This window comes from Hemitrygon akajei, chromosome 3 (assembly GCF_048418815.1).
Source record: "Hemitrygon akajei chromosome 3, sHemAka1.3, whole genome shotgun sequence".
Classification (NCBI taxonomy): domain Eukaryota; kingdom Metazoa; phylum Chordata; class Chondrichthyes; order Myliobatiformes; family Dasyatidae; genus Hemitrygon; species Hemitrygon akajei.
This window is the reverse complement of record NC_133126.1, coordinates 216,893-241,843: the sequence shown is the minus strand read 5'-3', so window position 1 is coordinate 241,843 and position 24,951 is coordinate 216,893. Positions and strand designations below refer to the sequence as shown.

Here is a 24,951-nt window from a genome sequence, read left to right as displayed (position 1 = left end):
CAACTTGTACTTACGAACTGAGGAAGGAGAACACCATCTGCCATTTTAAGTCGTTGCTGTTGATACTGTATTGACTGTGTAACTTTGTATTTGGCTTAAATTTTTCTTAGCAAGTTTCACCCTGACCCCGCCACACCCCACCCCAGTTCCGGTCAGCGCTGGGCTGAAGAATGGAGTTTCCTGAGTTCAATCCAGTGACAGACCACTCCCGTGCCGGGTTGATGTTGATCCAGTGACTCCCGTACCATCCATGCTGGGTTGATGTTAAGCTCGCAACTCGACCTCGTAAAAAAAAACCACTGCCACCTCCAGTTTAAATTCCCACGCGGAATATTGTGGAGGATCATATACCCAAACCCAGCACAGCCCCCACTTGTCCCATGTCTCAGTGCAGTGGACTTTCGGACCCGGGGAATTCAGTGCGGTAGCCCTTAGGACCTGGCGGAGGTGGGGACCCGCTGCCCTCAGTGTTTCTGTTCCGTTGATGGGAAGCAATCGCGATTGAAAATAAAGTGGAAATAATAAAGCGTTTGGAAAGAGTTGAAACGCCATTGGTCATTGGAAAAGCGTTAGGCTACAGTCAGTCAACGATTGGAACAATTTTAAAGGATAAAGTGAGAATAATGGAGCATATGAAAGGCCCTACCCCAATGAAAGCTACAATTATTACTAAGTAATGCAGTGGTTTACTTATTGGAATACATATGTTTCTTAAGTGTTTTATATGCATAGAAAGGTCAAATATATACCATATACTAAGACAAACGTTTGACTAACTGACACTAAATTATACTGGATGTTCTTGTTCCGACTTACATACAAATCCGACTTAAAGACAGACTCAGGAACGGAACTTGTACGTAACTGTATTCTTTCCATTTCTTGATGATGGACTTAACTGTACCCTAGGGGATATTCAGTGACTTGGAAATTTTCTTATATCCATCTCCTGACTTGTGCTTTTCAATAATCTTTTCACAGAGTTGCTTGGAGTGTTCTTTGGTCTTCATGGTCTAGTTTTTGCCAGGATACTGACTCACCAGCCATTAGACCTCCCAGATACAGGTGTATTTTTACAACAATCAATTGAAACACTTTGACTGTACACAGGTTTATATATAGTTAGGACACCTTAACTAATTATGTGACTTCTAAATCCATTTGGCTGCACCAGTGATGATTTGGTGTGTCAGATTAAAGGGGGTGAATATTTATGCAATCAATTCTTTTGTGTTTATATTTGCAATTAATTTAGATCACTTTATAGAGATCTGTTTTCACTTTGACATGAAAAAGTCTTTTTCTGTTGATCAGTGTTTTTAAAAAAAAAGCCAAATTAAATCCACTATGATTCAATGTTGTAAAACAATAAAACATGCAAACTTCCATGGCAATGAATACTTTTTGTAGGCACTGTATCCTGAAGTATATAGGGCAATTTCTTCTTGAGGAGGAATTTATTTTGCCAGAGAGTGATGAATGTATAGAATTCATTGCCACAGGCCAAGTCATTGGGTATATTTAACGCAGAGTTTAATAGATTCTTGATTAATCAGGGCATGAAGGGATACAGGGAGAAGACAGGAGATTGGAGCTGAGGGGGAAAATGGATCAGCCGTGACAAAATGGTGGAGCAGACTCAATGGACCAAATGACCTAATTCTGCTCCTTTATCTTGTGGTCTTATGGACAATTGACATATTGGCAGGCATGTCCAGCACACATACGTACTGGCCTTCTACCATGGCATTGCAATAGCCTTTAAGAAAAAGTCTGTAGTCTTGAAGAATTTTCATGTCTTCAGCTTTGATAGGTACCCAAGAAAGAGCCTTTTGCATATAGGTGGATGTAATTTTCTGTTCATTACCAAAGTGTTCCTGTCATGAAGGTTTAGCTTTTGGATATCCTCTCTTAGGGTTGACATCCTGGAAACTTCTGACGTTCTCTTTAGTATACTGTTCAAGGAGATAGAGGCAGTCACTCTAGCTTTCCACTGTTTTCAAAACCCCTCATGAATGCATGATACTGAAATGGATGTCCATGGAAGATTTGAATCTCTCTTTTAGGCAATGATGAAATGCATTGCTGTTGTACCAATAAGGTTATTATTTCATTTTGCTTCCTCATAATATCAATAGTATTGTTTTGACCTCTATCATATAAAGCAAGTGTGTTTCCATGCTGTAAGTGAATATCCACATAAGCTATGGGATATGACATAGGTTGGAGTGCAGGCTGAGAGTAAGCACCCTGAACTACCTCATAGGGGTTTTGTTCATGTATCTCAACACACGAGGAACAAATGAATCAACATTGATATTAAGTGTATTGGTTTTTCTTTGTGCCTTTTCAATATAAGAATTCACACCATAGGACTGTCCTGCTGGAGCACTTTTAGCAGTCGTGACACTTAAAGCCCAAAGCACATAAACTTTAGCCATTTGTGTGGCAATTTCTTCCTCCAACTTAAGCTAATCCTTCCTTTTTCCATAGCTGTTCATCTTGCTCTTCCATTGTATGCTTGTCCTTCAACTTAACCTGTTTCTTCCTTTTCTGTAGCTGTTCCTTTTGCTCTTCCAGCGCATTTTTATCCTCAATAATCATTGATGTGCCATTAATACAGCTAAATCAGCCTCTGTTTTAATGTGTGCAGAGGAGGTAGTAGATGCAGAAGATTTCTTCCTGCAACAGAGCTTCAAGTGCTGACATTTGACACACTGTCATTCGGTTTCACATCCTGTTGTGGGTCATCTGCCAAATGCATAGTCAAAACATGCATTGGAGTTTGAGAAACATCGTCAGTTGGAAGGTGAGACACACATTCACTTGTTGCATCAATATGACCTTCAATATAACATGTTAGGGTCAACAATTGGTTCTTATCCTCTATGAATGCACTGCAATCGTGATCAATATTTTAAAATAATGGTTTGGCACAGCCAAGAAGGGCCAAAAGGCCTGTTTCTGTGCTGTAATGTTCTGTGGTTCTAAAAACGTTGGTTCTGTTTTCCTTGTTCGGCCTTGGGGAAGTAATGAATTAGCATGTGATGTTGCTGAGCAACACTTCGCAGGGATTAGTGAAGCCCTCAAGATGAGATTGCATGTAAGGCATTTTCTTACGGTCATTAATTGATGTTATTAAACCTTCAATTTTGTTCACATTTGTTTCGTACTTTTGAAGCTTTCAGTTAGATTAGCCGTAGCTTCAGTTTTAATTTCTCTTTTGCAAGCCCCAACTGCAGAGTTGTTGCCACATATTCCATGCTTTGATACACCCGTATTACTTTCTGTAGTTACTTTCTGTTTGTTCACTCGCAGTGCTGGCAATATGTAATTCAATTAACGTAGTTAACAAACAAACAGTCGATACTTTGACAACACTTAAACCAGACTGAACAAACAGCGTTGGCAAATGGAATATTTCAGCAGTTCAGTACAACAAAGCGATGAACTCTGAGGCAAACATCACACAATTGAGGAACAGTCCTAATTGATGGACAGCGCTGACCATTCAAAAAGGTGTTCAAACTACAAACATACAGCATGAATTAACAAAAGGACAAAGATAATCCTACAGCAAGCTGCTTTTGTTTCTGACGTGTTATTCTTGGTGTTGCAATTTTAATTTTGCCAATGCATCCAAGGCAGTCCTTTGTTGTACACTGGTGTTCATTTGCTATAACTTTTTTTGTTGACAAAATGTAGCGGTTACTTGAAAACAAACCAAAACCGCTGAGGGACGAAGCCAAGATATGCAACACTGTGTGATGTTTAAGGTGTGTTTGATCCTTTGTTACATAACCAGCAAAGACAAATGATCTTGTAGCGACTTAAAAAAAATCTGACTAAACTAAATTACTGTTATAGTGATTTCAGTGTTCTAATTAGCAGCATCAGAATTAGCATTTGGTATGTATTTTAGTGAAATTAGCGATCAAGTAAGCATTCTAATAACATCCCAATTAGTGGTCAACAAAACAAAATATTCCCCATGGTTCAACCCCTCTCCACTAGACTAAACTAAACAACTAAGAAAGCAAAAGCATGAATACATGACTATACTCATTCACTTTAACAACAGCCCAATTCATGTGACGGATTACCATAATAAAATGTGCCACAAAATGAAGTACGGGCAGACACATACACATAGACACATGGCTCCTACAAGTCCATCGAGTCTTCTCCACTGTTCCATCATGGCTGATTTATTATCCCTCTCAACTTCATACTTCTTCCCGTAATCTGTGATGCCCTTACTAATCAAAAACCTATCAACCTTCTCTTTAAATATACCCAGTGCTTGGTTTCTACAGCAGTCTGTGGTCATGAATTCCACAAATTTGCCAGCCTCTGGTAAATAGGAATTACAACGCTCTCCAGTCCCAGTAACATTCTGTTGATTTTTTTTGCACTCTTTCTAGCTTAGTGATATCCTCCTCTCTGTTTCATGTAAAACAAGCTGCCAGTGCAAGTGTAGATACAGGATTTAAACATTTAAGAGAAATTTGGATAGGTACATTGATGGAGGGAGTATAGAGGGCTGTGGTCCAACTGCATGGTTTGGCATTTATTAGATGAGCTGAAGGGGCTGTTCTTGTGCTGTGTTCTATGACTCTATGACCATGGCTAAAGAAATTCCTCCTCATCTCTGTTCTAAATGGATGCCCCTCTATTTTGAGGGTGTATCATCTGATCCTAGACTTTCCCCCACTTTTGGAAATATCCTCTCCACGTCTACTGTCTAGGCCTTTCAAAGATCCTGTCAAAACAGCTGATTATTTTCATCATTATTAAATTCCATGTTGGTCTTCATTGTTCCAACAAAACAGCAGTGTGTAACCAGTCTCTCCCCCCAGTGAACGGCATCTCTGGCAAGGTCAGTAAGGACAGGTTTTGATTTCCACTGATGCTATCCTTCATTCCCTTGCAGTCGGATTGAATGGGTTTTACTGCACTGGTTGGAGTATTTGAAGGCAAGGGAAGACTATTTCTCGTGGTTGGTAAATATGAAACGAATGCTGGAGTCTGATCTTGAATTACAGCTGACCTTAAAGGAGAAGAAATTTCAGCTAAGTCATCACCAGACACTGCTCAGTAGCATCTTCAACCAGGCCGCTCTACTGGAGCGTCTCCTCCAAGAATCGGGCTCCTTATTTGCCACAACTGCAGATGAGACTCTCAATGAAAAAGGCCAGCAGGAATTAAAAGCTAGTCATGAGGAACTTGAGCAGAAAGCAAAGGTGAGAATCTCTCCTTGCTTCTGAGTGTTTGCAAGGACGGATGTGTCAGCTGATGGCTGCTTCTGTGCTGTAAATTTCCAAGCAACTATTTGTTCTCATTTCTATCAAGAATCACTTAGTTCACTACTGAAGCATTTTAAGATCTTGCTGCAACATTCCGCCTTGTTCTGTCAGTGTGTTTCAGTGAGTATGTCAAGTCTTGGCAGTGCAGAAGAGATTTCCTGGGGTGGACCAGAGATGTGGAGGGGTGACCTGTGAAAAAGTGATAAATAGAAATGTTCATATTAAGAAGGATCAGTGATCACTGAACACAGATCGGCAGAGAACATCAAGGCTCCAAAGACATTTTATGTACATAAGGGAAAATGTAGCTTGAGAGAGAATAGGGCCCCTCATGGTTAATGGGGATAGTCTGTATTAGTACAGAGGAGATGTTGGATGTCTTAATATGTATGAAGGTTGATAAATCTCCAGGGTCTAATGTGGTACAATACTGTGCAAAATTCTTATGCATATGTAAAAAAAAATTCTGTAAAGCTTTCAAAATAATGAAATGATTTTTTTGAATTATCATAAAAATCACAATAAAGAGCAGAAAACGAAAAAGAGAAATGAAATCAATATTTGATGTGACCACCCTTTGTCTTTAAAACTGCATCAATTTTCTTACATATACTACTGTAAGAGAATCAGCTGGTAGATTGTTCCAAGTATACTTGGAGAACTTGCACAGTTTTTCTGCAGACCTTGACTGTCTCGCTTGCTTTTGTCTCTCCAGGTAATCCCAGACAGCCTAGAAGATGTTGAGATTAGGGCTCTGTGGAGGCTATACCATCTGAAATCATATAAATAATCCAGGGTGCTCAAGACTTTTGCACAGTACTCTATATCCAAGAACATCGTAGGAAGTTAAAGAAGAAATTTCAGGAGCCTTGGCTGAGATATTTGTATCATCGTTAGAGATGGGAGGAGTGTTGGAAAACTGGAGGGTGGTGAATGTGGCTAATGTTGTGCCTTATTTAGGAAGGGTTGCACAGAAAAACCTGGGAACTATAGAACAGTAAATGTAACATCTGAGGTAGGTGTTAGTTATCCCTACCTCGAGATATGAAGGATAAGATGCATAACCAAGTTGACTAGGGGGAGTCAGCACAATGTTGTGCATGGAATATCGTGTCTCATGAATTTGATTGGGTTTTTTGAAGAAGTAGCTAAGAAGGATGATGAGGTGAGAGCAGTAGTTGTGCCTCTGTAGCCGAGCCTGAACCATATGTTCCACTAAAAGTTTGTTTTGTTTGCTTCTTCTATTCCTTGCCTATTTGTGTCTGACCAAATTCCTCTTTAATATAATGATTGAATATGATTATCATATAATGATTATTAAATATTATGATGTCTATAATGCACAGGAGCAGAATTAGGTCATTTGGCTCATCGCGTATGCTCCACCATTTCATCATGACTGATCCATTTCTCTCTCAGTCCCAATCTCCTGTCATCTCCCTGTAACCCTTCATGCTCAAAATAATCAAGAACCTTTCAACGTCTGCCTTAAATATACCCAATGACTTGGCCTCATCAGCTGCCTGTGGCAACAAATTCCACAGATTCACCTCTCCCTGGCTAAAGAAATTCCTCTTTGTCTCCATTCTAAGTGAGAGTTCTACTATTCTGAGCCTGTGCCTTCTGGTCTTGGACTCCCCCACCACAGGAATCATCTCTCCATACCCACAGCATTAGAAACATAGAAAATCTACAGCACAATACAGGCCCTTTGGCCCACAAAGCTGTGCTGAACATGTCCTTACCTTAGAAATTACCTAGGGCTACCCATAACCCTCTATTTTTCTAAGCTCCATGTACCTATCCAGGAGTCTTAAACAACACTTTTGTATCCACCTCCGCCATGGCAGCCCATTCCACACACTCACCACTCTCTGCGTTTTAAAAAAAAAACAACTTACCCTGACATCTCCTCTGTACCTACTTTCAAGCACCTTAAAACTGTGCCCTCTCATGCTAGCCATTTCAGCCCTGGGGAAAAAGCCTCTAACTATCCACATGATCAATGCCTTTCATCATCTTATACAACTCTGTCAGGTCACCTCTCACCCTCTGTCGCTCTAAGGAGAAAAAGCCAAGTTCACTCAACCTATTCTCATAAGGCATGCTCCCCAATCCAGGCAACATCCTTGTAAATGTCCTCTGCACCCTTTCTATGGTTTCCACATCCTTCCTGTAGTGAGGTGACCAGAACTGAGCACAGTACTCCAAGTGGGGTCTGACCAGGGTCCTAAATAGCTGTAACATTACCTCTCGGCTCCTAAACCCAATCCCACAATCGATGAAGGCCAATGCACTGTATGCTTTCTTAACCATGGAGTCAACCTCTGCAACAGCTTTCAGTGTTTTATAGACTTGGACCCCAGGATCCCTCTGAACTTCCACATTGCCAAGAGTCTTACCATTAATACTATATTCTGGCATCATATTTGACCTACCAAAATGAACCACCTCATACCTCTGGGTTGAATTCCATTGAAGAAAGGCTCACTGGTCTATAATTCCCTGGGCTATATCTACTCCTTTCTTGAATAAGGGAACAACATTCACAACCCTCCAATCCTCCGGAACCTCTCCTGTCCCATTGATTTTGCAAAGATCATTGCCGGAGGCTTAGCAATCTCCTCCCTCACCTCCCACCGTAGCCCGGGGTACATCTCATCTGGTTCCAGTGACTTATCCAACCTGATGCTTTCCAAAAGCTCTAGCACATCCTCTTTCTGAATATGTACATGCTCAAGCTTTTAAGTCTGCTGCAGGTCATCCCTACAATCGCCAAGATCCTTTTCCGTAGTGAACACTGAAGTAAAGTATTCATTAAGTACCTCTGCTTTCTCCTCCGGTTCCATACACACTTTCCCACTGTCACACTTGATAGGTCCTGTTCTTTCACATCTTATCCTCTTGCTCTTCACATACTTGTAGAATCCCTTGGGGTTTTCCTTAATCCTGTCTGCCAAGGCCTTCACATGGCCCCTTCTGGTTCTCCTAATTTTATTCTTAAGCTCCTTCCTGCTAGCCTTATAATCTTTTGGATCTCTACCTAGTTTTTTGAACCTTTCATAAGCTCTTCATTTCTTCTTGACTAGATTTACAACAGCCTTTGTACAACACAGTTCCTGTACCCTACCATCTTTTTCTTGTTTCATTGGAACGTACCTTTGCAGAACTCCACACAAATATCCCCTGAGCATTTGCCACTTTTCTTCTGTACATTTCCACGAGAACATCTGTTCTCAATTTTTGCTTCCAAGTTCTTGCCTGATAGCCTCATATTTCCCCTTACTCCAATTAAACACTTTCCTAACTTGTCTAATCCTATCTCTCCTTTGGTGCCTTTCAATATTCAATAGGTTTTAATGAGGTCCCCACTCATTCTTCTGAATTCCAGTGGGTAGAGGCCCAGAGCTTTCAAACGCTCCTCATATGATAAGACTTTCAGTCCCAGAATCATTTTTGTGCGCCTCCCTTGAACTTTCTCCAATGTCAGCACATCCTTCCTTAGATAAGGGGCCCAAAACTGCTTACAATAGTCTAAGCAAGCCTCACCAGTGACTGTAAAGCCTCAATATTACATTCTTGCTTTTATTTTCTAGTCCTCTCAAAATGACATCATGTGCTAACATCACATGGCATGATTGTATCTGATTCTACAACCATCACCTTAAACAACTTTCTCTTGTCTTAAAACCAGTCAATGTTAATTGGGTTTTCAGAAGGCTTTTGACACGTTCTGGCTCACAAGACTGAAACAAGGTGGGCGTAGAAAGAAAATTTCCTTTTCTAAGAGGATCTAAGGGTACGACCTCTGAATAAAGGGATGACCCTTTCAAAGCAAGATGAGGAGGAATTCCTTCAGCCAGAGAGTGGTGAATCTATGGAACTCATTGCAATGAAGGGCTGTGGAAGACAAGTCATTGGGTATATTCACAATAGAGATTGACAGTTCTTGATTTGTAAAGGGGAGAATAAAAAAAAAACAGCAAATCAGCCAGGAATGCTGGAGCAGGATCGATGGGCCAAATAGCCTAATTCTGCTGCTATGTCTTATGCTAGTATACTGACTAAAGTATTCTTACGATGCCTGTCTACAGCACCTTCATGGAATCAGAATGAGAATCAAAATTAGGTTTATTATCACCGGCATGTGTCGTGAAATTTGTTAACTTAGAATGTGTAGAATTGAACAGTCATGTTGATATTAATTCAGTCATAAGTTTATTGAGTCATTTCATGTAATGGTTATGGCTGAGTGATGCTTAACACTCAAGATAAAATAGCTGTCATTTAAAATTACAGAAGGGCTGGTGTAGCAGCAGAAACAGTAACACAGCTATATGTGCAAAGTATTTTGTGGCTGTGCTAAGTTCGATTACTAAAAACTGAAGACTTCAAATGTTGTTCTTTTCTCTTTTTGTTCAAAGATTTATAATCCCTATGATTGGATGATTTAAAAAAACTGATTATTATCTGCAAAACAATGACAGATTTATGTACAACATCACACACAAAATGCTGGTGGAACACAGCAGGCCAGGCAGCATCTATAGGGAGAAGTGCTGTCGACGTTTTGGGCTGAGACGAAGGGTCTGGGCCCGAAACCTCGACAGTGCTTCTCCCTGTAGATGCTGCCTGGCCTGCTGTGTTCCACCAGCATTTTGTGTGTGTTGGTTGAATTTCCAGCATCTGCAGATTTCCTCGTGTTTGCTCTAATGTACAACATGTTTAATTTCACAAAATAGAATGTCTAAAAATGGAAAACAATCAAAGTGAACACTTGATGTGAGTGATACAGGTGAGGAAGCAGGATCTAGCCTTTGTGTTTGAGAGAGAGGTGTGACACTGAGGAATGATGGGGAGTGATCCACATGACTGAAAGTGGGGAGACTTCTCATGGAAATAAAGAATCAGGTTGATGTTGATGGTAATTAATTCTGTGAGATTTCACAACGTTTTCATATCTTAGCAAAAGGTGACTGTTTTGGAAGAAATAGTGAGAGATCACCAGCTTTACCTGGACAATCTGGAGAAGTTCCAAAACTGGCTGCAGTTAATGACAGAAAAATATAACAGTTGCATCTCACACAAGAACTGCAAGGATCACGTGGATGGATCACTTAAGGAACTGACGGTAAATGATGCAACAGTTAATAATCATTTCTATCTGTAAACTAGATGAAGATTAAAGATCAGGAGAGATTGTGCAAGGGTGCTTCAGTTTTTGACCTTGTTCCTGGGATTGATCAAGGTGTCCAGTAATGCCTATCTGTGAGTTAAGCAGGAGTGACTTTAGGCAGCTTCTCAGTTTGACCTGCCAACTAGGCAGGCATTTCTGATCTCCAGCATATGTTCTGAAGCCACACTTCTCTTTGGATAGTAGAAAATGTTCCTCAACTCTCCTTAATCTTTTCACTCACTGATTTAAATCTATACCTTTGTTAATGGCCTGTGCTGGGGAAACGTCCTGCTGTTTTAGCCTTCTTTTATTCTATCTTTCGCAATAGATTAGAGCAGTTCCCTACCACTGACCGTTGGCTTCTGAGTCCATAATCCTTTGCTTTTTCTCCCTTCAGAGGTGAGGCCGCATTGTATAGAAACTGGCCCTTCAGCCCAACTCATCCATCCTGATCATATCTTCCTGAGCTTGTCCTGTTTGCCTACATTTGGCCCATAACCCCCTAACCCTTTTAATTCCATGTATCTGTGCAAGTGTGCCTCTACATCTTCCTGTGGCAGCTCTTTCTATATACTGTCCACCATGTGTGGGAAATCTTGTTGCTTACCTACCATTTAAAATTTTTCCTCTTTTACCTTTCACTTATGCCCTCTAGTTTGAGACTCCCCTACCTTGGGAAGAAGACTGTGACCATCCACCTTATCCCTGTTGCTCAGGATTTTATAAACCTCCATATGTCACCACTCAGCCTCTTTCACTCCAGGGATAAACAGTCCAGTCCTTAAAACTCAAGTCCTCAGTTCCTGTGAAACCTTTCTGCACCATCTCCTGATGAATCATATCCATTCTTTAGAATGGCAACCAGAAAACACAATATGCCAGGTGTGGTCTCACAAACATGTTATACAGCAGTAACCTGACTTCCTAACTTTTGTACTTAGCGCCAATTGATTGAATGCCACTGTGTCATATGCCTTCTTTATCACCTTTCAAATGCTTTCAGGAAAGCCTGTATCTGTACCCCTCAGTCTCTCTGTTCTACAACACTTCTCAGAGCCCTGCCATTCAGTGTGCAAATCCTGCCCTGGTTTAACTTCCCAAAATGCGTCACCTCTACTTGTCAAAATTTATTTATTGTCAAAATATGTATGCAGTATAGGATGGTAAATGGAGATGCATCTCTGCCAAAGGATGTATAAGGTCCCTCTGCCAGCCTGCAGGTCACCCTCAGCCAAGGTGGAGCACCTTTGTAGCACCCCTTTTTCCACCAACCCCACCATTCAGGGTCATGTGAATCCATGGTGGATGGTCATATGAGTAGCTGGTGCATATCACAAGTCCTAGTCATGCGACCACTGACATCAGGCAGACAATTTCTGAAGAGTAGTGATAATGACTAGGGTCACATGCCTTGTAAAGATACTGCCCAGAAGAAGACAATGACAAACGATTTCTGTAGAAGCTTTTGCCAAGAACAATCATGGTCATGGGGTCATGATTGCCTACGTCATACAACACAGCACATGATGATGATGTGTGCAGTATACAGCCTTGAGATCTGTCTTCCAGGTCACAGCCGCGAAACAAAGAAACACATTGGAACCCATTCAAAGAAAGCATGAAACATCAAATTCCTTCTGCCATTGTTCTCCTGAATTTCCCAGCTGATTGAGATATACTTGTAATCTTAGACAACCTTGTTCACTGTCAACCACACCACCAACCTGCATACTTATTACTTATGCCATTGATATTCTCATCCAGTTCATTAATGTAAATGACGAACAGCAGAGATGTAGAAACATAGAAAACCTACAGCACAGTTAAGGCACTTTGACCCATAATGCTGTGACAAACATGTTCTTACTTTAGGAATTACCTAGGGTTATCCATTGCCCTCTATTTTTCTAAACTCCATGTACCTATCTAAGAGCCTCTTAAAAGACCCTATTGTATCCGCCTCCACCACCATCCCCAGCAGCCCATTCCACACACTCACCACCCTCTGTGTAAAAAAAAACTTACCCCTGACATCACCTCTGTACCTACTTCTAAACACCTTAAAACTGTGCTCCCTCATGTTAGCCATTTCAGCCCCAGGAAAAAGCCTCTGACTATCCACACGACTGATGCCTCTCATCATCTTATACACCTCTATCAGGTCACCTCTCATCCTCCTTTGCTCCAAGGAGAAATTGCCAAGTTCACTCAGCCAGTTCTCATAAGGCATTCTCCCCAATTGAGGCAACATACTTCTAAGTCTCCTCTACACCCTTTCTATATTTTCCACATCCTTCTTGTAGTGAGGTGACCAGACCAGTACTCCCAAGTGGGGTCTGACCAGGGTCCTACATAGCTGTACCATTACCTCTTGGCTCTTAATAGAAACATAGAAAATAGGTGCAGGAGTAGGCCATTTGGCCCTTTGAGCCTGCACCGCCATTCAGTATGATCATGGCTGATCATCCAACTCAGAACCCTGTACCTGCTTTCTCTCCATACCCCCTGATCCCTTTAGCCACAAAGGCCATATCTAACTTCCTCTTAAATATAGCCAATGAACCGGACTCAACTGTTTCCTGTGGCAGAGAATTCCACAGATTCACCACTCTCTGTGTGAAGAAGTTTTTCCTCATCTCAGTCCTAAAAGGCTTCCCCTTTATCCTTAAACTGTGACCCCTCGTTCTGGACTTCCCCAACATCGGAAACAATCTTCCTGCATCTAGCCTGACCAATCCCTTTAGAATTTTATACGTTTCAATAAGATCCCCCCTTAATCTTCTAAATTCCAGTGAGTATAGATAGATAGATAGATACTTTATTCATCCCCATGGGGAAATTCAACTTTTTTTCCAATGTCCCATACACTTGTTGTAGCAAAACTAATTACATACAATACTTAACTCAGTAAAAAATATGATATGCATCTGAATCACTATCTCAAAAAGCATTAATAATAGCTTTTAAAAAGTTCTTAAGTCCTGGCGGTTGAATTGTAAAGCCTAATGGCATTGGGGAGTATTGACCTCTTCATCCTGTCTGAGGAGCATTGCATCGATAGTAACCTGTCGCTGAAACTGCTTCTCTGTCTCTGGATGGTGCTATGTAGAGGATGTTCAGAGTTTTCCATAATTGACCGTAGCCTACTAAGCGCCCTTCGCTCAGCTACCGATGTTAAACTCTCCAGTACTTTGCCCACGACAGAGCCCGCCTTCCTTACCAGCTTATTAAGACGTGAAGCGTCCCTCTTCTTAATGCTTCCTCCCCAACACGCCACCACAAAGAAGAGGGCGCTCTCCACAACTGACCTATAGAACATCTTCAGCATCTCACTACAGACATTGAATGACGCCAACCTTCTAAGGAAGTACAGTCGACTCTGTGCCTTCCTGCACAAGGCATCTGTGTTGGCAGTCCAGTCTAGCTTCTCGTCTAACTGTACTCCCAGATACTTGTAGGTCTTAACCTGCTCCACACATTCTCCATTAATGATCACTGGCTCCATATGAGGCCTAGATCTCCTAAAGTCCACCACCATCTCCTTGGTCTTGGTGATATTGAGACGCAGGTAGTTTGAGTTGCACCATATCACAAAGTCCTGTATCAGTTTCCTATACTCCTCCTCCTGTCCATTCCTGACACACCCCACTATGGCCGTGTCATCAGCGAACTTCTGCACATGGCAGAATAAGCCTAGTCGATCCAGTCTTTCTTCATATGAAAGTCCTGCCATCCCAGGAATCAATCTGGTGAACCTTCTCTGTACTCCCTCTATGGCAAGAATGTCTTTCCTCAGATTAGGGGACCAAAACTGCACACAATATTCTAGGTGCGGTCTCACCAAGGCCTTGTACAACTGCAGTAGAACCTCCCTGCTCCTGTACTCAAATCCTTTTGCTATGAATGCCAACATACCATTTGCCTTTTTCACCACCTGCTGTACCTGCATGCCCACCTTCAATGACTGGTGTACAATGACACCCAGGTCTCGTTGCATCTCCCCTTTTCCTAATCGGCCACTGTTCAGATAATAATCTGTTTTCCTGTTCTTGCAACCAAAGTGGATAACCTCACATTTATCCACATTAAATTGCATCTGCCATGAATTTGCCCACTCACCTAACCTATCCAAGTCACCCTGCATCCTCTTAGCATCCTCCTCACAGCTAACACCGCCGCCCAGCTTCGTGTCATCCGCAAACTTGGAGATGCTGCATTTAATTCCCTCGTCTAAATCATTAATATATATTGTAAACAACTGGGGTCCCAGCACTGAGCCTTGCGGTACCCCACTAGTCACTGCTAGTGATTCAATCCTACGGTTGATGAAGGCCAGTATATCAGCCACTGTGCCGCCTTAGCCACAGAGTGAACCTGTGCAGCAGCTTTGATTGTCTTATGGACTTGGACCCCAAGATCCCAATGATCCCTCACACTGCCAGGAGTCTTACCATTAATACTATATTCTGGCATCATATTTGACCTACCAAAATGAATCACCTCATACTTAGCTAGGTTGAATTCCATCTGCCTGTTCTCAGCCTAGTTTTGCATCCCATCGATGTCCCGCTGCAACCTCTGACAGCCCTCCAAACTATCCACAACACCCCCAACCTTAGTGTCATCAGCAAATTACTAACCCATCCCTCCACTTCCTCATCCAGGTCATTTGTAAAAATCACCAAGAGTAGGGGGTCCCAGAATAGATCCCTGAGGCACACCACTCATCACCAACCTCCATGCAGAATATGACCCGTCTACAACCACTCTTTGCCTTCTGTGGGCAAGCCAGTTCTGGATCCACAAAGCAATGTCCCCTTGGATCCCATGCCTCCTTACTTTCTCAATAAGCCTTGCATGGGGTACCTTATCAAATGCCTTGCTGAAATCCATATACACTACATCTACTGCTCTACCTTTATCAATGTGTTTAGTCACATCCTCAAAAAATTCAATCAGGGTCAGGATCTTCTCCATCAGCTTACCAACCACTGAAGTAAGACTCACTGGTCTATAATTTCCTGAGCTATCTCTACTCCTTTTCTCGAATAAGGGAAAAACATCTGCAACCCTCCAATCCTCCGAACCCTCTCCCTTTCCCATGGATGATGCAAATATCATTGCCAGAGGCTCAGTAAACTCCTCCCTCACCTCTCACAGTAGCCTGGGGTATATCTTGTCTGGTCCCAGTGAATTATACAACATGATGCTTTCCAAAAGCTCCAGCAAATCCACTTTCTTAATGTCTTTATGCTCAAACTTTTCAGTCCGTTGTGTCATCCCTACAATTGCCAAGGTCCTTTTCCGTAGTGAATACTGAAACAAAGTATTTATTAAGTACCTCTGCTATCTCCTCTAGTTCCATACACACTTTTCCACTGTCACACTTGACACACCTATTCTCTCAGATCTTATCCTCTTGCTCTTCACATACTTGTAGAATGTCTTGGGGTTTTCCTTAATCCTGTCCGCCAGGCTTTCTCATTTCCACTTCTGGCTCTGCTAATTTCATTCTTAAGCTCCTTCCTGCTAGCCTTATAATCATCCAGATCTCTATCATTATCTAGTTTTTGAACCTTTCGTAAGCTCTTCTTCTTGACTAGGATTTACAACAGCCTTTGTACACCACGGTTCCTGTATCTTACCATCCTTTCCCTATTTCATTGGAACATACCTGTGCAGGATGCCATGCAAATATCAGACAGACAGACATACTTTATTGATTCCAAGGGAAATTGGGTTTCATTTCAGTCGCACCAACCAAGAATAGTGTAGAAATATAGCAATATAAAACCATAAATAATTAAATAATAATAAGTAAATTATGCCAAGTGGAAATAAGTCCAGTACCAGCCTATTGGCTCAGGGTGTCTGACACTCTGAGGGAGGAGTTGTAAAGTTTGATGGCCACAGGCAGGAATGACTTCCCTGAACATCCCCTGAACATTTGCCACATTTTTGCCGTACATTTTCCTAAGAACATTTGCTCCCAATTTATGCTTCCAAGTTCCTGCCTAATAGCTTCATTTTTTCCCTTACTCTAATTAAACGTTTTCCTACCTTGGCTGTTCCTATCCCTCTCCAGTGCTATGGTAAAGGAGATAGAATTGTGATCACTATCTCCAAAATGCTCGCCTACTGAGAGACCTGACACCTGACCAGGTTCATTTCCCAATATCAGATAGGTACAGCCTCTCCTCTTGGAGGCTTATCTACATATTGTGTCAGAAAATCTTCCTGAACACACCTAACAAACTCCATCCTATCTAAACCCTTCACTCTAGGGAGATGCCAATCAGTATTTGGGAAATTAAAATCTCCCACCATGACAACCCTATTATTATTATTACACCTTTGTAGAATCTGTCTCCCTATCTGCTCCTTGATGTCCCTGTTCCTGTGCTGTACTGTTCTGTGTTCTGATAGAGTCATAGGAAAGTACAGCATAGAAACAGGCTCTTCAGCCGTGACAAAACTGCCAAAGTAGAAACTGCCTTAACTCTAACCTGCACGTGGACCATAGCCCTCCCTACCCCCTGCCAATCATGCCTCTATCCAGACTTACATAATGAAATGGAGCTCGCATGTACCAATTGTGCTGGCAGCTCATTGCATACTCTCAAGACCCTCCAAAAGAAGTTTCCCCTCCGGTTCCCCTTAAACTTTTCACTTTTCACCCTTAGCCCATGACCTCTATTTGTAATCTCACCCATCCTCAAAGGAAAAAGCCTGCTTGGATTTATACTCTCTCTACCCCTCATAATTTTGTATACCTCTATTAAATCTTCCTGCAATCTTCGATGTTCCAAGGAATAAAGTCCTAACCTATTCAATCTTTTCAACTCAGGTCTTCTGGTGCTGGCAATCACCTTTGTGACCTTACTGTTATCCTTATTTTCTTCTTATGTATCCCAAAAATGTTCATTTCTTGCCTTATTCCCATAAAATTTAAATATGCCTTCTCTTTGCTTTCTTCATGCGAGATGTGAATTGTCCATGGGTAGAGGAGCGTGTCCTGGTTTACCCAGATAAGCACCAGTTTACAATGGCTGGAGGGAGGGGTGGGGAGAGGGAGTAGTGCATTTGTGGCTTTGTTTATAGAGCCATAGTATCAGTGGAAATACTGTAAATTTATTTTGTGAATGGACATAATGAACTTCAGCTTCTACATTCACAAACTGAGTTCTTCAGTTACTTAATTCATGTAAACTTCACCTTAAACACTTGCAGGAGTTGAGTGATGCTATCAGCAATAAGGAAGGAGAGCTAGACAATCTGAAGAGCCAGGCTGAATCTGTAATAAAGAACACATCTCCCAAGGGTGCTGAGGATATCAACAGAGACTTGGAACAACTGAGGACAGACTGGGAGGACCTGCAACAGAAGTGTGAACAGCATCAGGCCCCCCAACAACGAGCACTGCAGAATGTGTTAGAACACCAATCCAGGACTCAGCAGCTGGAGAGAGAGCTGTCTGAGATATTAGACCAATTACAGGCTCTGGAACTCGAGCCTCTAGATGAGAATGAACCTGAAATTGTGTGGCGTAACTGTCTGGTAAGTTGTGCCCGAGGGTCAGGGCTTTTTTGGTCTTTTTCCTGGTTGATGATCTGAGCTGGACCATGACATTTTACTTCACCTTGGAGCTACGTTTCTGAAGTTTACCATCATTTTGTGCTCTGATGTTTAACACTTTTAATGTTCCTGGCTAGTTTCTTGTGTTTGCCTCCCAATCAACACCAAACACTTGGCCAACTTTCTCTGCTCCACTTTAAACTTTTGTGTAATGTTGATCATCCTTACACCTGTTCTCTTGCTTGTTGTGTACCTGTTCTGCTTCTAAATGTTGGCTGGTTCTTGCTTTCATTGTCGTGTACTTAGAGGAAATGGTTTTATTTTTTGAGGGGGTTGAGTGTGTGGATACAATATAAATCCTCAATGGCTGTCGGGTGTTTTTAAGAATATTGTCATTTGAGTTGTCTAAATTGGCCAATGAAATCTAAAACAAGGCAATGCATGCTAAGATTTTACAGAACAATTGCTGAATTTAGAAACAAATAATACAATCCATTTTAGGCACTTAGTTTTCGAGAAGTATTTCAAGACCTTGAGGAGGGTGTTGAGGATGAGAGATTGCAGGGCCAGTAAAGACTCATGACTGTAGTAGCAGGTCTGAGTGAGAGTGTTGTCAAAGTGCAGGAGAGCAGTAGAAATCATAGACAGTGGGGGTAGATTTGTCACACACAACTCATGTCAGGGTTGAGGGAATTTGGGTATGCAGAGTTGCAAAGATCTAAGATTGTTCACCTGGAACAGGAAAAAATGTGAATATTTTGTTCTACCATGAGCAGGAAATACTGTTTATTTACTGTTTTATCAGGAACAGGGAAGTTTGTGGATTTATTGTTCTACCAGGAACAGGGAAGACTTTATTTATCGTTCATCTAGGAACAGGGAATACTGTTTATTTACTGTTCTGCCAGGAAAAAGGAATACTGTATTTATTGTTCTACCAGAAACGGGGAATAGTAGACCATAAGATATAGGAGCACCATTTCATCATGGCTGAATTATTTTTCCTCTCAGCCCCAGTCTCCTGTCTTCTTCCCATATCCCTTCATGCCCTGAACAATCAAGAATCAATCAACCTTTGCCATAGATGTACTTAAAGACCATAAGACATTGGAGCAGAATTAGGACATTTGGCTCATGAATCTGCTCCGCCATTAAATCATGGCTGATTCTTTTTTACCCTTCTCAACCCCACTCCCCGGAATTGACCCCGTAACCTTTGATGCCATGTCCAATCATGAACCTATCAAGCTCTGCCTTAAATACACCCAATGACCTGGCCTCCACAGCTGCCTGCAGCAACAAATTTCACAAATTCACCACACTTTGGCTAAAAAAAAAATTCTCTGCATTGGTTTTAAACGGATGCCCCTCTATCCTGAGGATGTGTCCTCTTGTCCTGGACTCCCCCACCATGGGAAGCATCCTTTCCACATCTACTTTGTCTAGGCCTTTCAACATTCAAAAGGTTTCAATGAGATCCCCATTCATCCTTCTAAATTCCAATGAATACAGATCCAGAGCTATCAAATTTTCCTTGTATGATAACCCTTTCATTCCTGGAATCATCCTTGTGAACCTCCTCTGAATTTTCTTCAATGGCAGCCAATCCTTTCTGAGATGAGGAGCCCAAACCTGTTCACAATACTCAAAGTGAGGCCTAAGTAGTACCTTGTAAAGCCTCAGCATCACATTCCTGCTCTTGTATTCCAGACTTCTTGAAATGAATGTTAACATTGCATTTGCCTTTCTTACCACTGACTCAACTTGCAAGTTAACTATTGGGGTGTTCTGCACAAGGACTCCCAAGTACCTTTGCATCTCAGATTTTTGGATTTTCTCCCCATTTAGAAATAGTCTGCACATTTAGTTCTACTGCTAAAATGCATGACATTGCATTTTCCAACATTGAATTTCATTTGCCACTTTCTTTCCCATTCTCCTAATCTATCTAAGTCCTTCTGCAGCCTACCTGTTCCTCAATACTACTTGCCCCTCCACCAATTTTTGTATTATCTATAAACTTGGCAACAAAGCCATCTATTCCATCATCTAAGTCATTGATATTCAGCAAAAAAGAAGCAGTCGCAACACCATCCTCTGTGGAAAACCACTAGTTACTGGCAGCCAACCAGAAAAGGATCCCTTTTATTCCCCCTCACTGCCTCCTACCAATCAACCAATGCTTTAACCGTGCCAGTAACTTTCCTGTAATACTTGGTAAGCAGCCTCATGTGTGGGACCTTGTCAAAGGCTTTCTGAAAGTCCAAATATACAACATCTATTGCATCCCTTTTATCTATCCTACTTGTAATCTCCTCAAAGAATTCCAACTGGTTCGTCAGGCAAGACTGTCCCTTAAGGAAACCATGCTGACTTTGTCCTATCTTGTATATCCAAGTAATCCATAAAGATTTGGCCTCCACAGCTACCTGTGGCAAAGAATTCCATACATTCACCACTCTTTGACGAAAGTAATTCCTGCTCCTCTCCACTGTGGCTGTGTCCTCCGGTCTTAGACTCGCTCATAATAGGAAACATTCCCTCCACATCCACTCTTATCAAGGCTTTTTACCATCTGTTAGGTTCCAATTAGGTCACCCCTCATTCTTCTGACTTCCAGTGAATACAGTCCAGAGCCATCAAATACTCTTCATATTGCAAGCCATTCAATCCTGGAATCATATTTGCGAACTTCCATTAAATTAATAAATAAATAAATACTGTGTTTATTGTTCTCCCAGAAAAAGGGAAGACTGTGGATCTATTGATCTACCAGGAACAGGGAAGTTTGTGGATTTGCTGTTCTACGGGGAACTGGGAAGTTTGTGGATTTGGTGTTCTACCAGGAACAGGGAATTATTGTTTGTTTGTTTGTTTGTTTGTTTGTTTGTTTATTTATTTATTTATTTATTGATTGTTTAATTGGAACAGGGAATACTGTGGATTTATTCTGCTAAATGCAGGGAATACTATGGATTTATTTGGATCTGGATGTTGCTGGAACATAATTTATCAGCATTTATTATCTGTCCCTAGCTGACCACCTTGAGCTCTATAGCTCTTCTGGTAAAGCTGCTCCCACAGTGCAGTTGGGTTGAAAGTTGAGATGAAGGAAAAGCAATTGAAGTTTCAAGTTTACGCTTAATTATTATTCAAACATACATGAATATAGCTGAACAGAACAGCATGACTCTGGGCCAAGGTGCAAAACACACATAGCATACTGCACATAGCACATATGGTTTAGATTTCTTAAAACATACAGTCACAAAAAAAGAATAATATAGCCCAAGTCCCTGAGTGGCATTTTGTAGAATTGATGATAAGTTGTCCTGATCCAGCTTGTTCTTCCACCAAGCAAACACCAGATGGCAACACTGAATAAACACTGGAGAGCAGCACCAATTGGAGGGGCCAATTCCCAACTGCAGGCCCACACCGCTTCAGCATCTCCTCAGCATCACATCCTTGCTCTTATATTCTAGACCTCTTGAAATGAATGCTAACATGGCATTTGCTTTCCTCACCACCGACTCAACCTACAAGATAACCTTCAGGATATTGTGCACAAGGACTCCCAAGTCTTTCTGCATCTCAGATTTTTGGATTTTCTCCCCGTTTAGAAAATAGTTTGCACATTTTGGGGATGAATAAAGTATCTATCTATCTATCTATCTATCATTTACTTCTACTAACGAAGTGTATGACCATGCATTTTCCAACATTGTAGTTCATTTGCCACTTTCTTGCCTATTGTCCTAATCTAAGTCTTTCTGTGTCTTACCTGTTTCCTCAACACTACCTGCCCCTCCACCAATCTTTGTATCATCTGCAAACTTGGCAACAAGGCCATCTATTCCATCATATAACTCCTTTATATACAGCATAAAAAGAAATGGTCCCAACACCAAGCTCTGCAGAACACCACTCATCACTGGTAGCCAACCAGAAAAGGATCCTTTCATTCCCACTCGCTGCCTCCTACCAATCAGCCAGTGCTCTAACCATGTTAGTAACTTTCCTGTAATTCCATGGACTCTTAACTTGTTAAGCAGCCTTGTGTGTGGCTCCTTGTCAAAGGCCTTCTGAAAGTCCAAATGTACAACATCTACTGCATCCACTTTATCTACCCTATTTGTAATCTCCTCAAAAGAATTCCAACGGGTTCGTCAGGCAGGATTTTCAATGAAGGAAACTATGCTGACTTTGTACTATCTTGTCCTGTGTGACCAAGTAGTCCATTGCCTTTTCCTTAACAATTGACTCCCAACGTCTTCCCAGCCACTGAGGTCAGGCTAACTGGTCTGTAATTTATTTTCTGCTACCTTCCTACTTAAAAAGTGGAGTGACATTTGCAACTTTCCATTCCTCTGCAGTATTCTACGTTACCAATATCCAACAGGGACTTGCGATCATAAACAAAACGCCCAAGACAATCACTTGAACTGTGCACCATCCAATGGTGCACAACATGTTAAGGTGACAACACAATAATGGTACACAGTAAGTCCAGCTCCATCACTATTGGGCAACTTGCTGATGAGATTGTCCTGCAGTACTTGCTGTTCTTAATGTCCATCAGTGACTTGCAATTTATAGGAAAGACATACAATACAAAGAAATACACTTTTGATTAGACCTGGAGTAGCTGCTGAGTTCAAGTGCACCACCATCTTTCTAGAAGATCATTTCTGAGTTGGATAGAGCGGAGGTGGAGATGGTGTGAAATAAAAGCAAAAGTTGCTGGTAATACTCCACAGGTCAGATAATGTGTGTGGAAAGAGAAGCAGGTAGTGATTTGGTCCTGTTGTGCCACCATGCCTTGTGGATCAGTCAGTCCGGATCGGGAGCAGCATCTCCAACACCATCACACTGAGCACGGGGGCCCCCCCAGGGCTGTGTGCTCAGTCCACTGCTGTTCACTCTGCTGACCCATGACTGTGCTGCAACACACAGCTCAAACCACATCATCAAGTTCGCCGATGACACGACCGTGGTGGGTCTCATCAGCAAGAACGACGAGTCAGCTTACAGAGAGGAGGTGCAGCGGCTAACGGACTGGTGCAGAGCCAACAACCTGTCTCTGAATGTGAACAAAACAAAAGAGATGGTTGTTGACTTCAGGAGGGCACGGAACAACCACTCCCCGCTGAACATCGACGTCTTCTCGGTAGAAATCGTTAAAAGCACCAAATTTCTTGCTGTTCACCTGGCAGAGAATCTCACCTGGTCCCTCAACACCAGCTCCATAGCAAAGAAAGCCCAGCAGCATCTCTGCTTTCTGTGAAGGCTGAGGAAAGTCCATCTCCCACCCCCCCATCCTCATCACATTCTACAGGGGTTGTATTGAGAGTATCCTGAGCAGTTGCATCACTGCCTGGTTCGGAAATTGCACCATCTTGGATCGCAAGACCCTGCAGCGGAAAGTGAGGTCAGCTGAGAAGATCATCGGGGTCTCTCTTCCCGCCATTATGGACATTTACAGTACACACTGCATCTGCAAAGCAAACAGCATTATGAAGCACCCCACGCACCCCTCATACAAACTCTTCTCCCTCCTGCTGTCTGGGAAAAGGCACTGAAGCATTCGGGCTCTCATGACCAGACTATGTAACAGTTTCTTCCCACAAGCTATCAGACTCCTCAATACCCAGAGACTGGACTGGCACCTTACTGCCCTATTGTCTTGTTTATTATTTATTGTAATGCCCGCACTATTTTGTGCACTTTATGCAGTCCTGGGTAGGTCCGTAGTCTAGTATAGTTTTTTTTCTGTGTTGTTTTTTATGTAGTTCAGTCTAGTTTTTGTACTGTGTCATGTAACACCATGGTCCTGAAAAAGTCTCATTTTTACTATGTACTGTACCGGCAGTTATGGTCAAAATGACGATAAAAGTGACGACTTGACTTGGATGATAGAGAGAGATTGAATGTGAGGGTAGGTGTCAGACTGATGGAAATGGCTATTGTGGATGATAGAGATTAAACATGAGGGTGTCAGACTGATGGAAATGGGCATTACCTAGCACTTATTTGGTGCAAATATTCTAGGCACATGTCTGCCCATGCCTGGACCTACACTCAGGAATGCTCTACTCCATTTGCAAGTTTTGTAAGTCCTGAAATTATTGGAAGAAAATTAGATAATTAGCAAGGTAATGGGTGTGGGAATAAATTCCAGACTGTATCTTCTTGAACTCTAATTCTTGCCAAACCTCCCACTTCTGTTCCAATCATGTTGACAGACCTTGTCCAAATTAATGACTAAGCAGGAAATCAAGTCCAATGAGGTCTTTTTTTTAGGTTGTGCCACCCCAAACTGTCTCTGTTCTTAGTAAGACATTTTTACCTCACCCTCTTTCCTTCCTGATTTAGATCACCAGGTCTTCAATTTTAGCAGTGGAATCGCGAGTGGAAGAACTTCAGATGAAACTGAAAAATCTTGGCATATTCTCACAGAACGACACTCTCTCTGCCAAGGTCCTGATTGTCATTCAGGAATTTAACAGGTAATGTTGCAGGCTTAGTTTCAAAAGCTAGATGTGCTAAAATTCTTGTGTGATGAATTTTCTTTGCACCTGTATGGCTCAGAGGATTTAAGATGTTCATACTCCAAAGCACATTTCTTATCAAAGTATGGTATTTTATACAACTTTGAGTTTTGACCCCTTACAAAAAGTCACAAAACAAAGAGAGTCGGTAAAACCCTGAAAAAAAGACCGTCATGGGTGTATTACAAATCCCTTAGTCAATAGGTGATAGAGGAAAAGATGTGCAAATAGCAAATAGATGCAATAACGTTAGGGTTGCAGTACTGGGGTTTTCAGTTCACTGAATATTAACTGGAAGTGCTTTGGCCTTAAAGGTTCAGGGAGTGGAAATTTTTGAAATGTT

General features: G+C 41.8%; 1 protein-coding gene across 2 annotated transcripts in view; it reads left to right on the top strand.

The window, feature by feature from the left end:
* The window catches only part of syne3 (spectrin repeat containing, nuclear envelope family member 3), a 154,207-nt gene that overhangs the window by 40,912 nt on the left and 88,344 nt on the right, over positions 1-24,951 (top strand). Inside the window, exons 1-5 of one of the 2 annotated variants that reach the window (XM_073039111.1) lie at positions 2,349-2,809; positions 4,934-5,243; positions 10,273-10,437; positions 17,713-18,039; positions 24,433-24,566. In XM_073039111.1, coding sequence (XP_072895212.1) covers positions 5,010-5,243; positions 10,273-10,437; positions 17,713-18,039; positions 24,433-24,566 — 860 coding nt within the window. In that variant the 5' untranslated portion in view covers positions 2,349-2,809; positions 4,934-5,009. Of the gene's footprint in view, positions 1-2,348; positions 2,810-4,933; positions 5,244-10,272; positions 10,438-17,712; positions 18,040-24,432; positions 24,567-24,951 lie in introns of those variants that run through there. The other variant, XM_073039109.1, reaches the window with a different exon arrangement.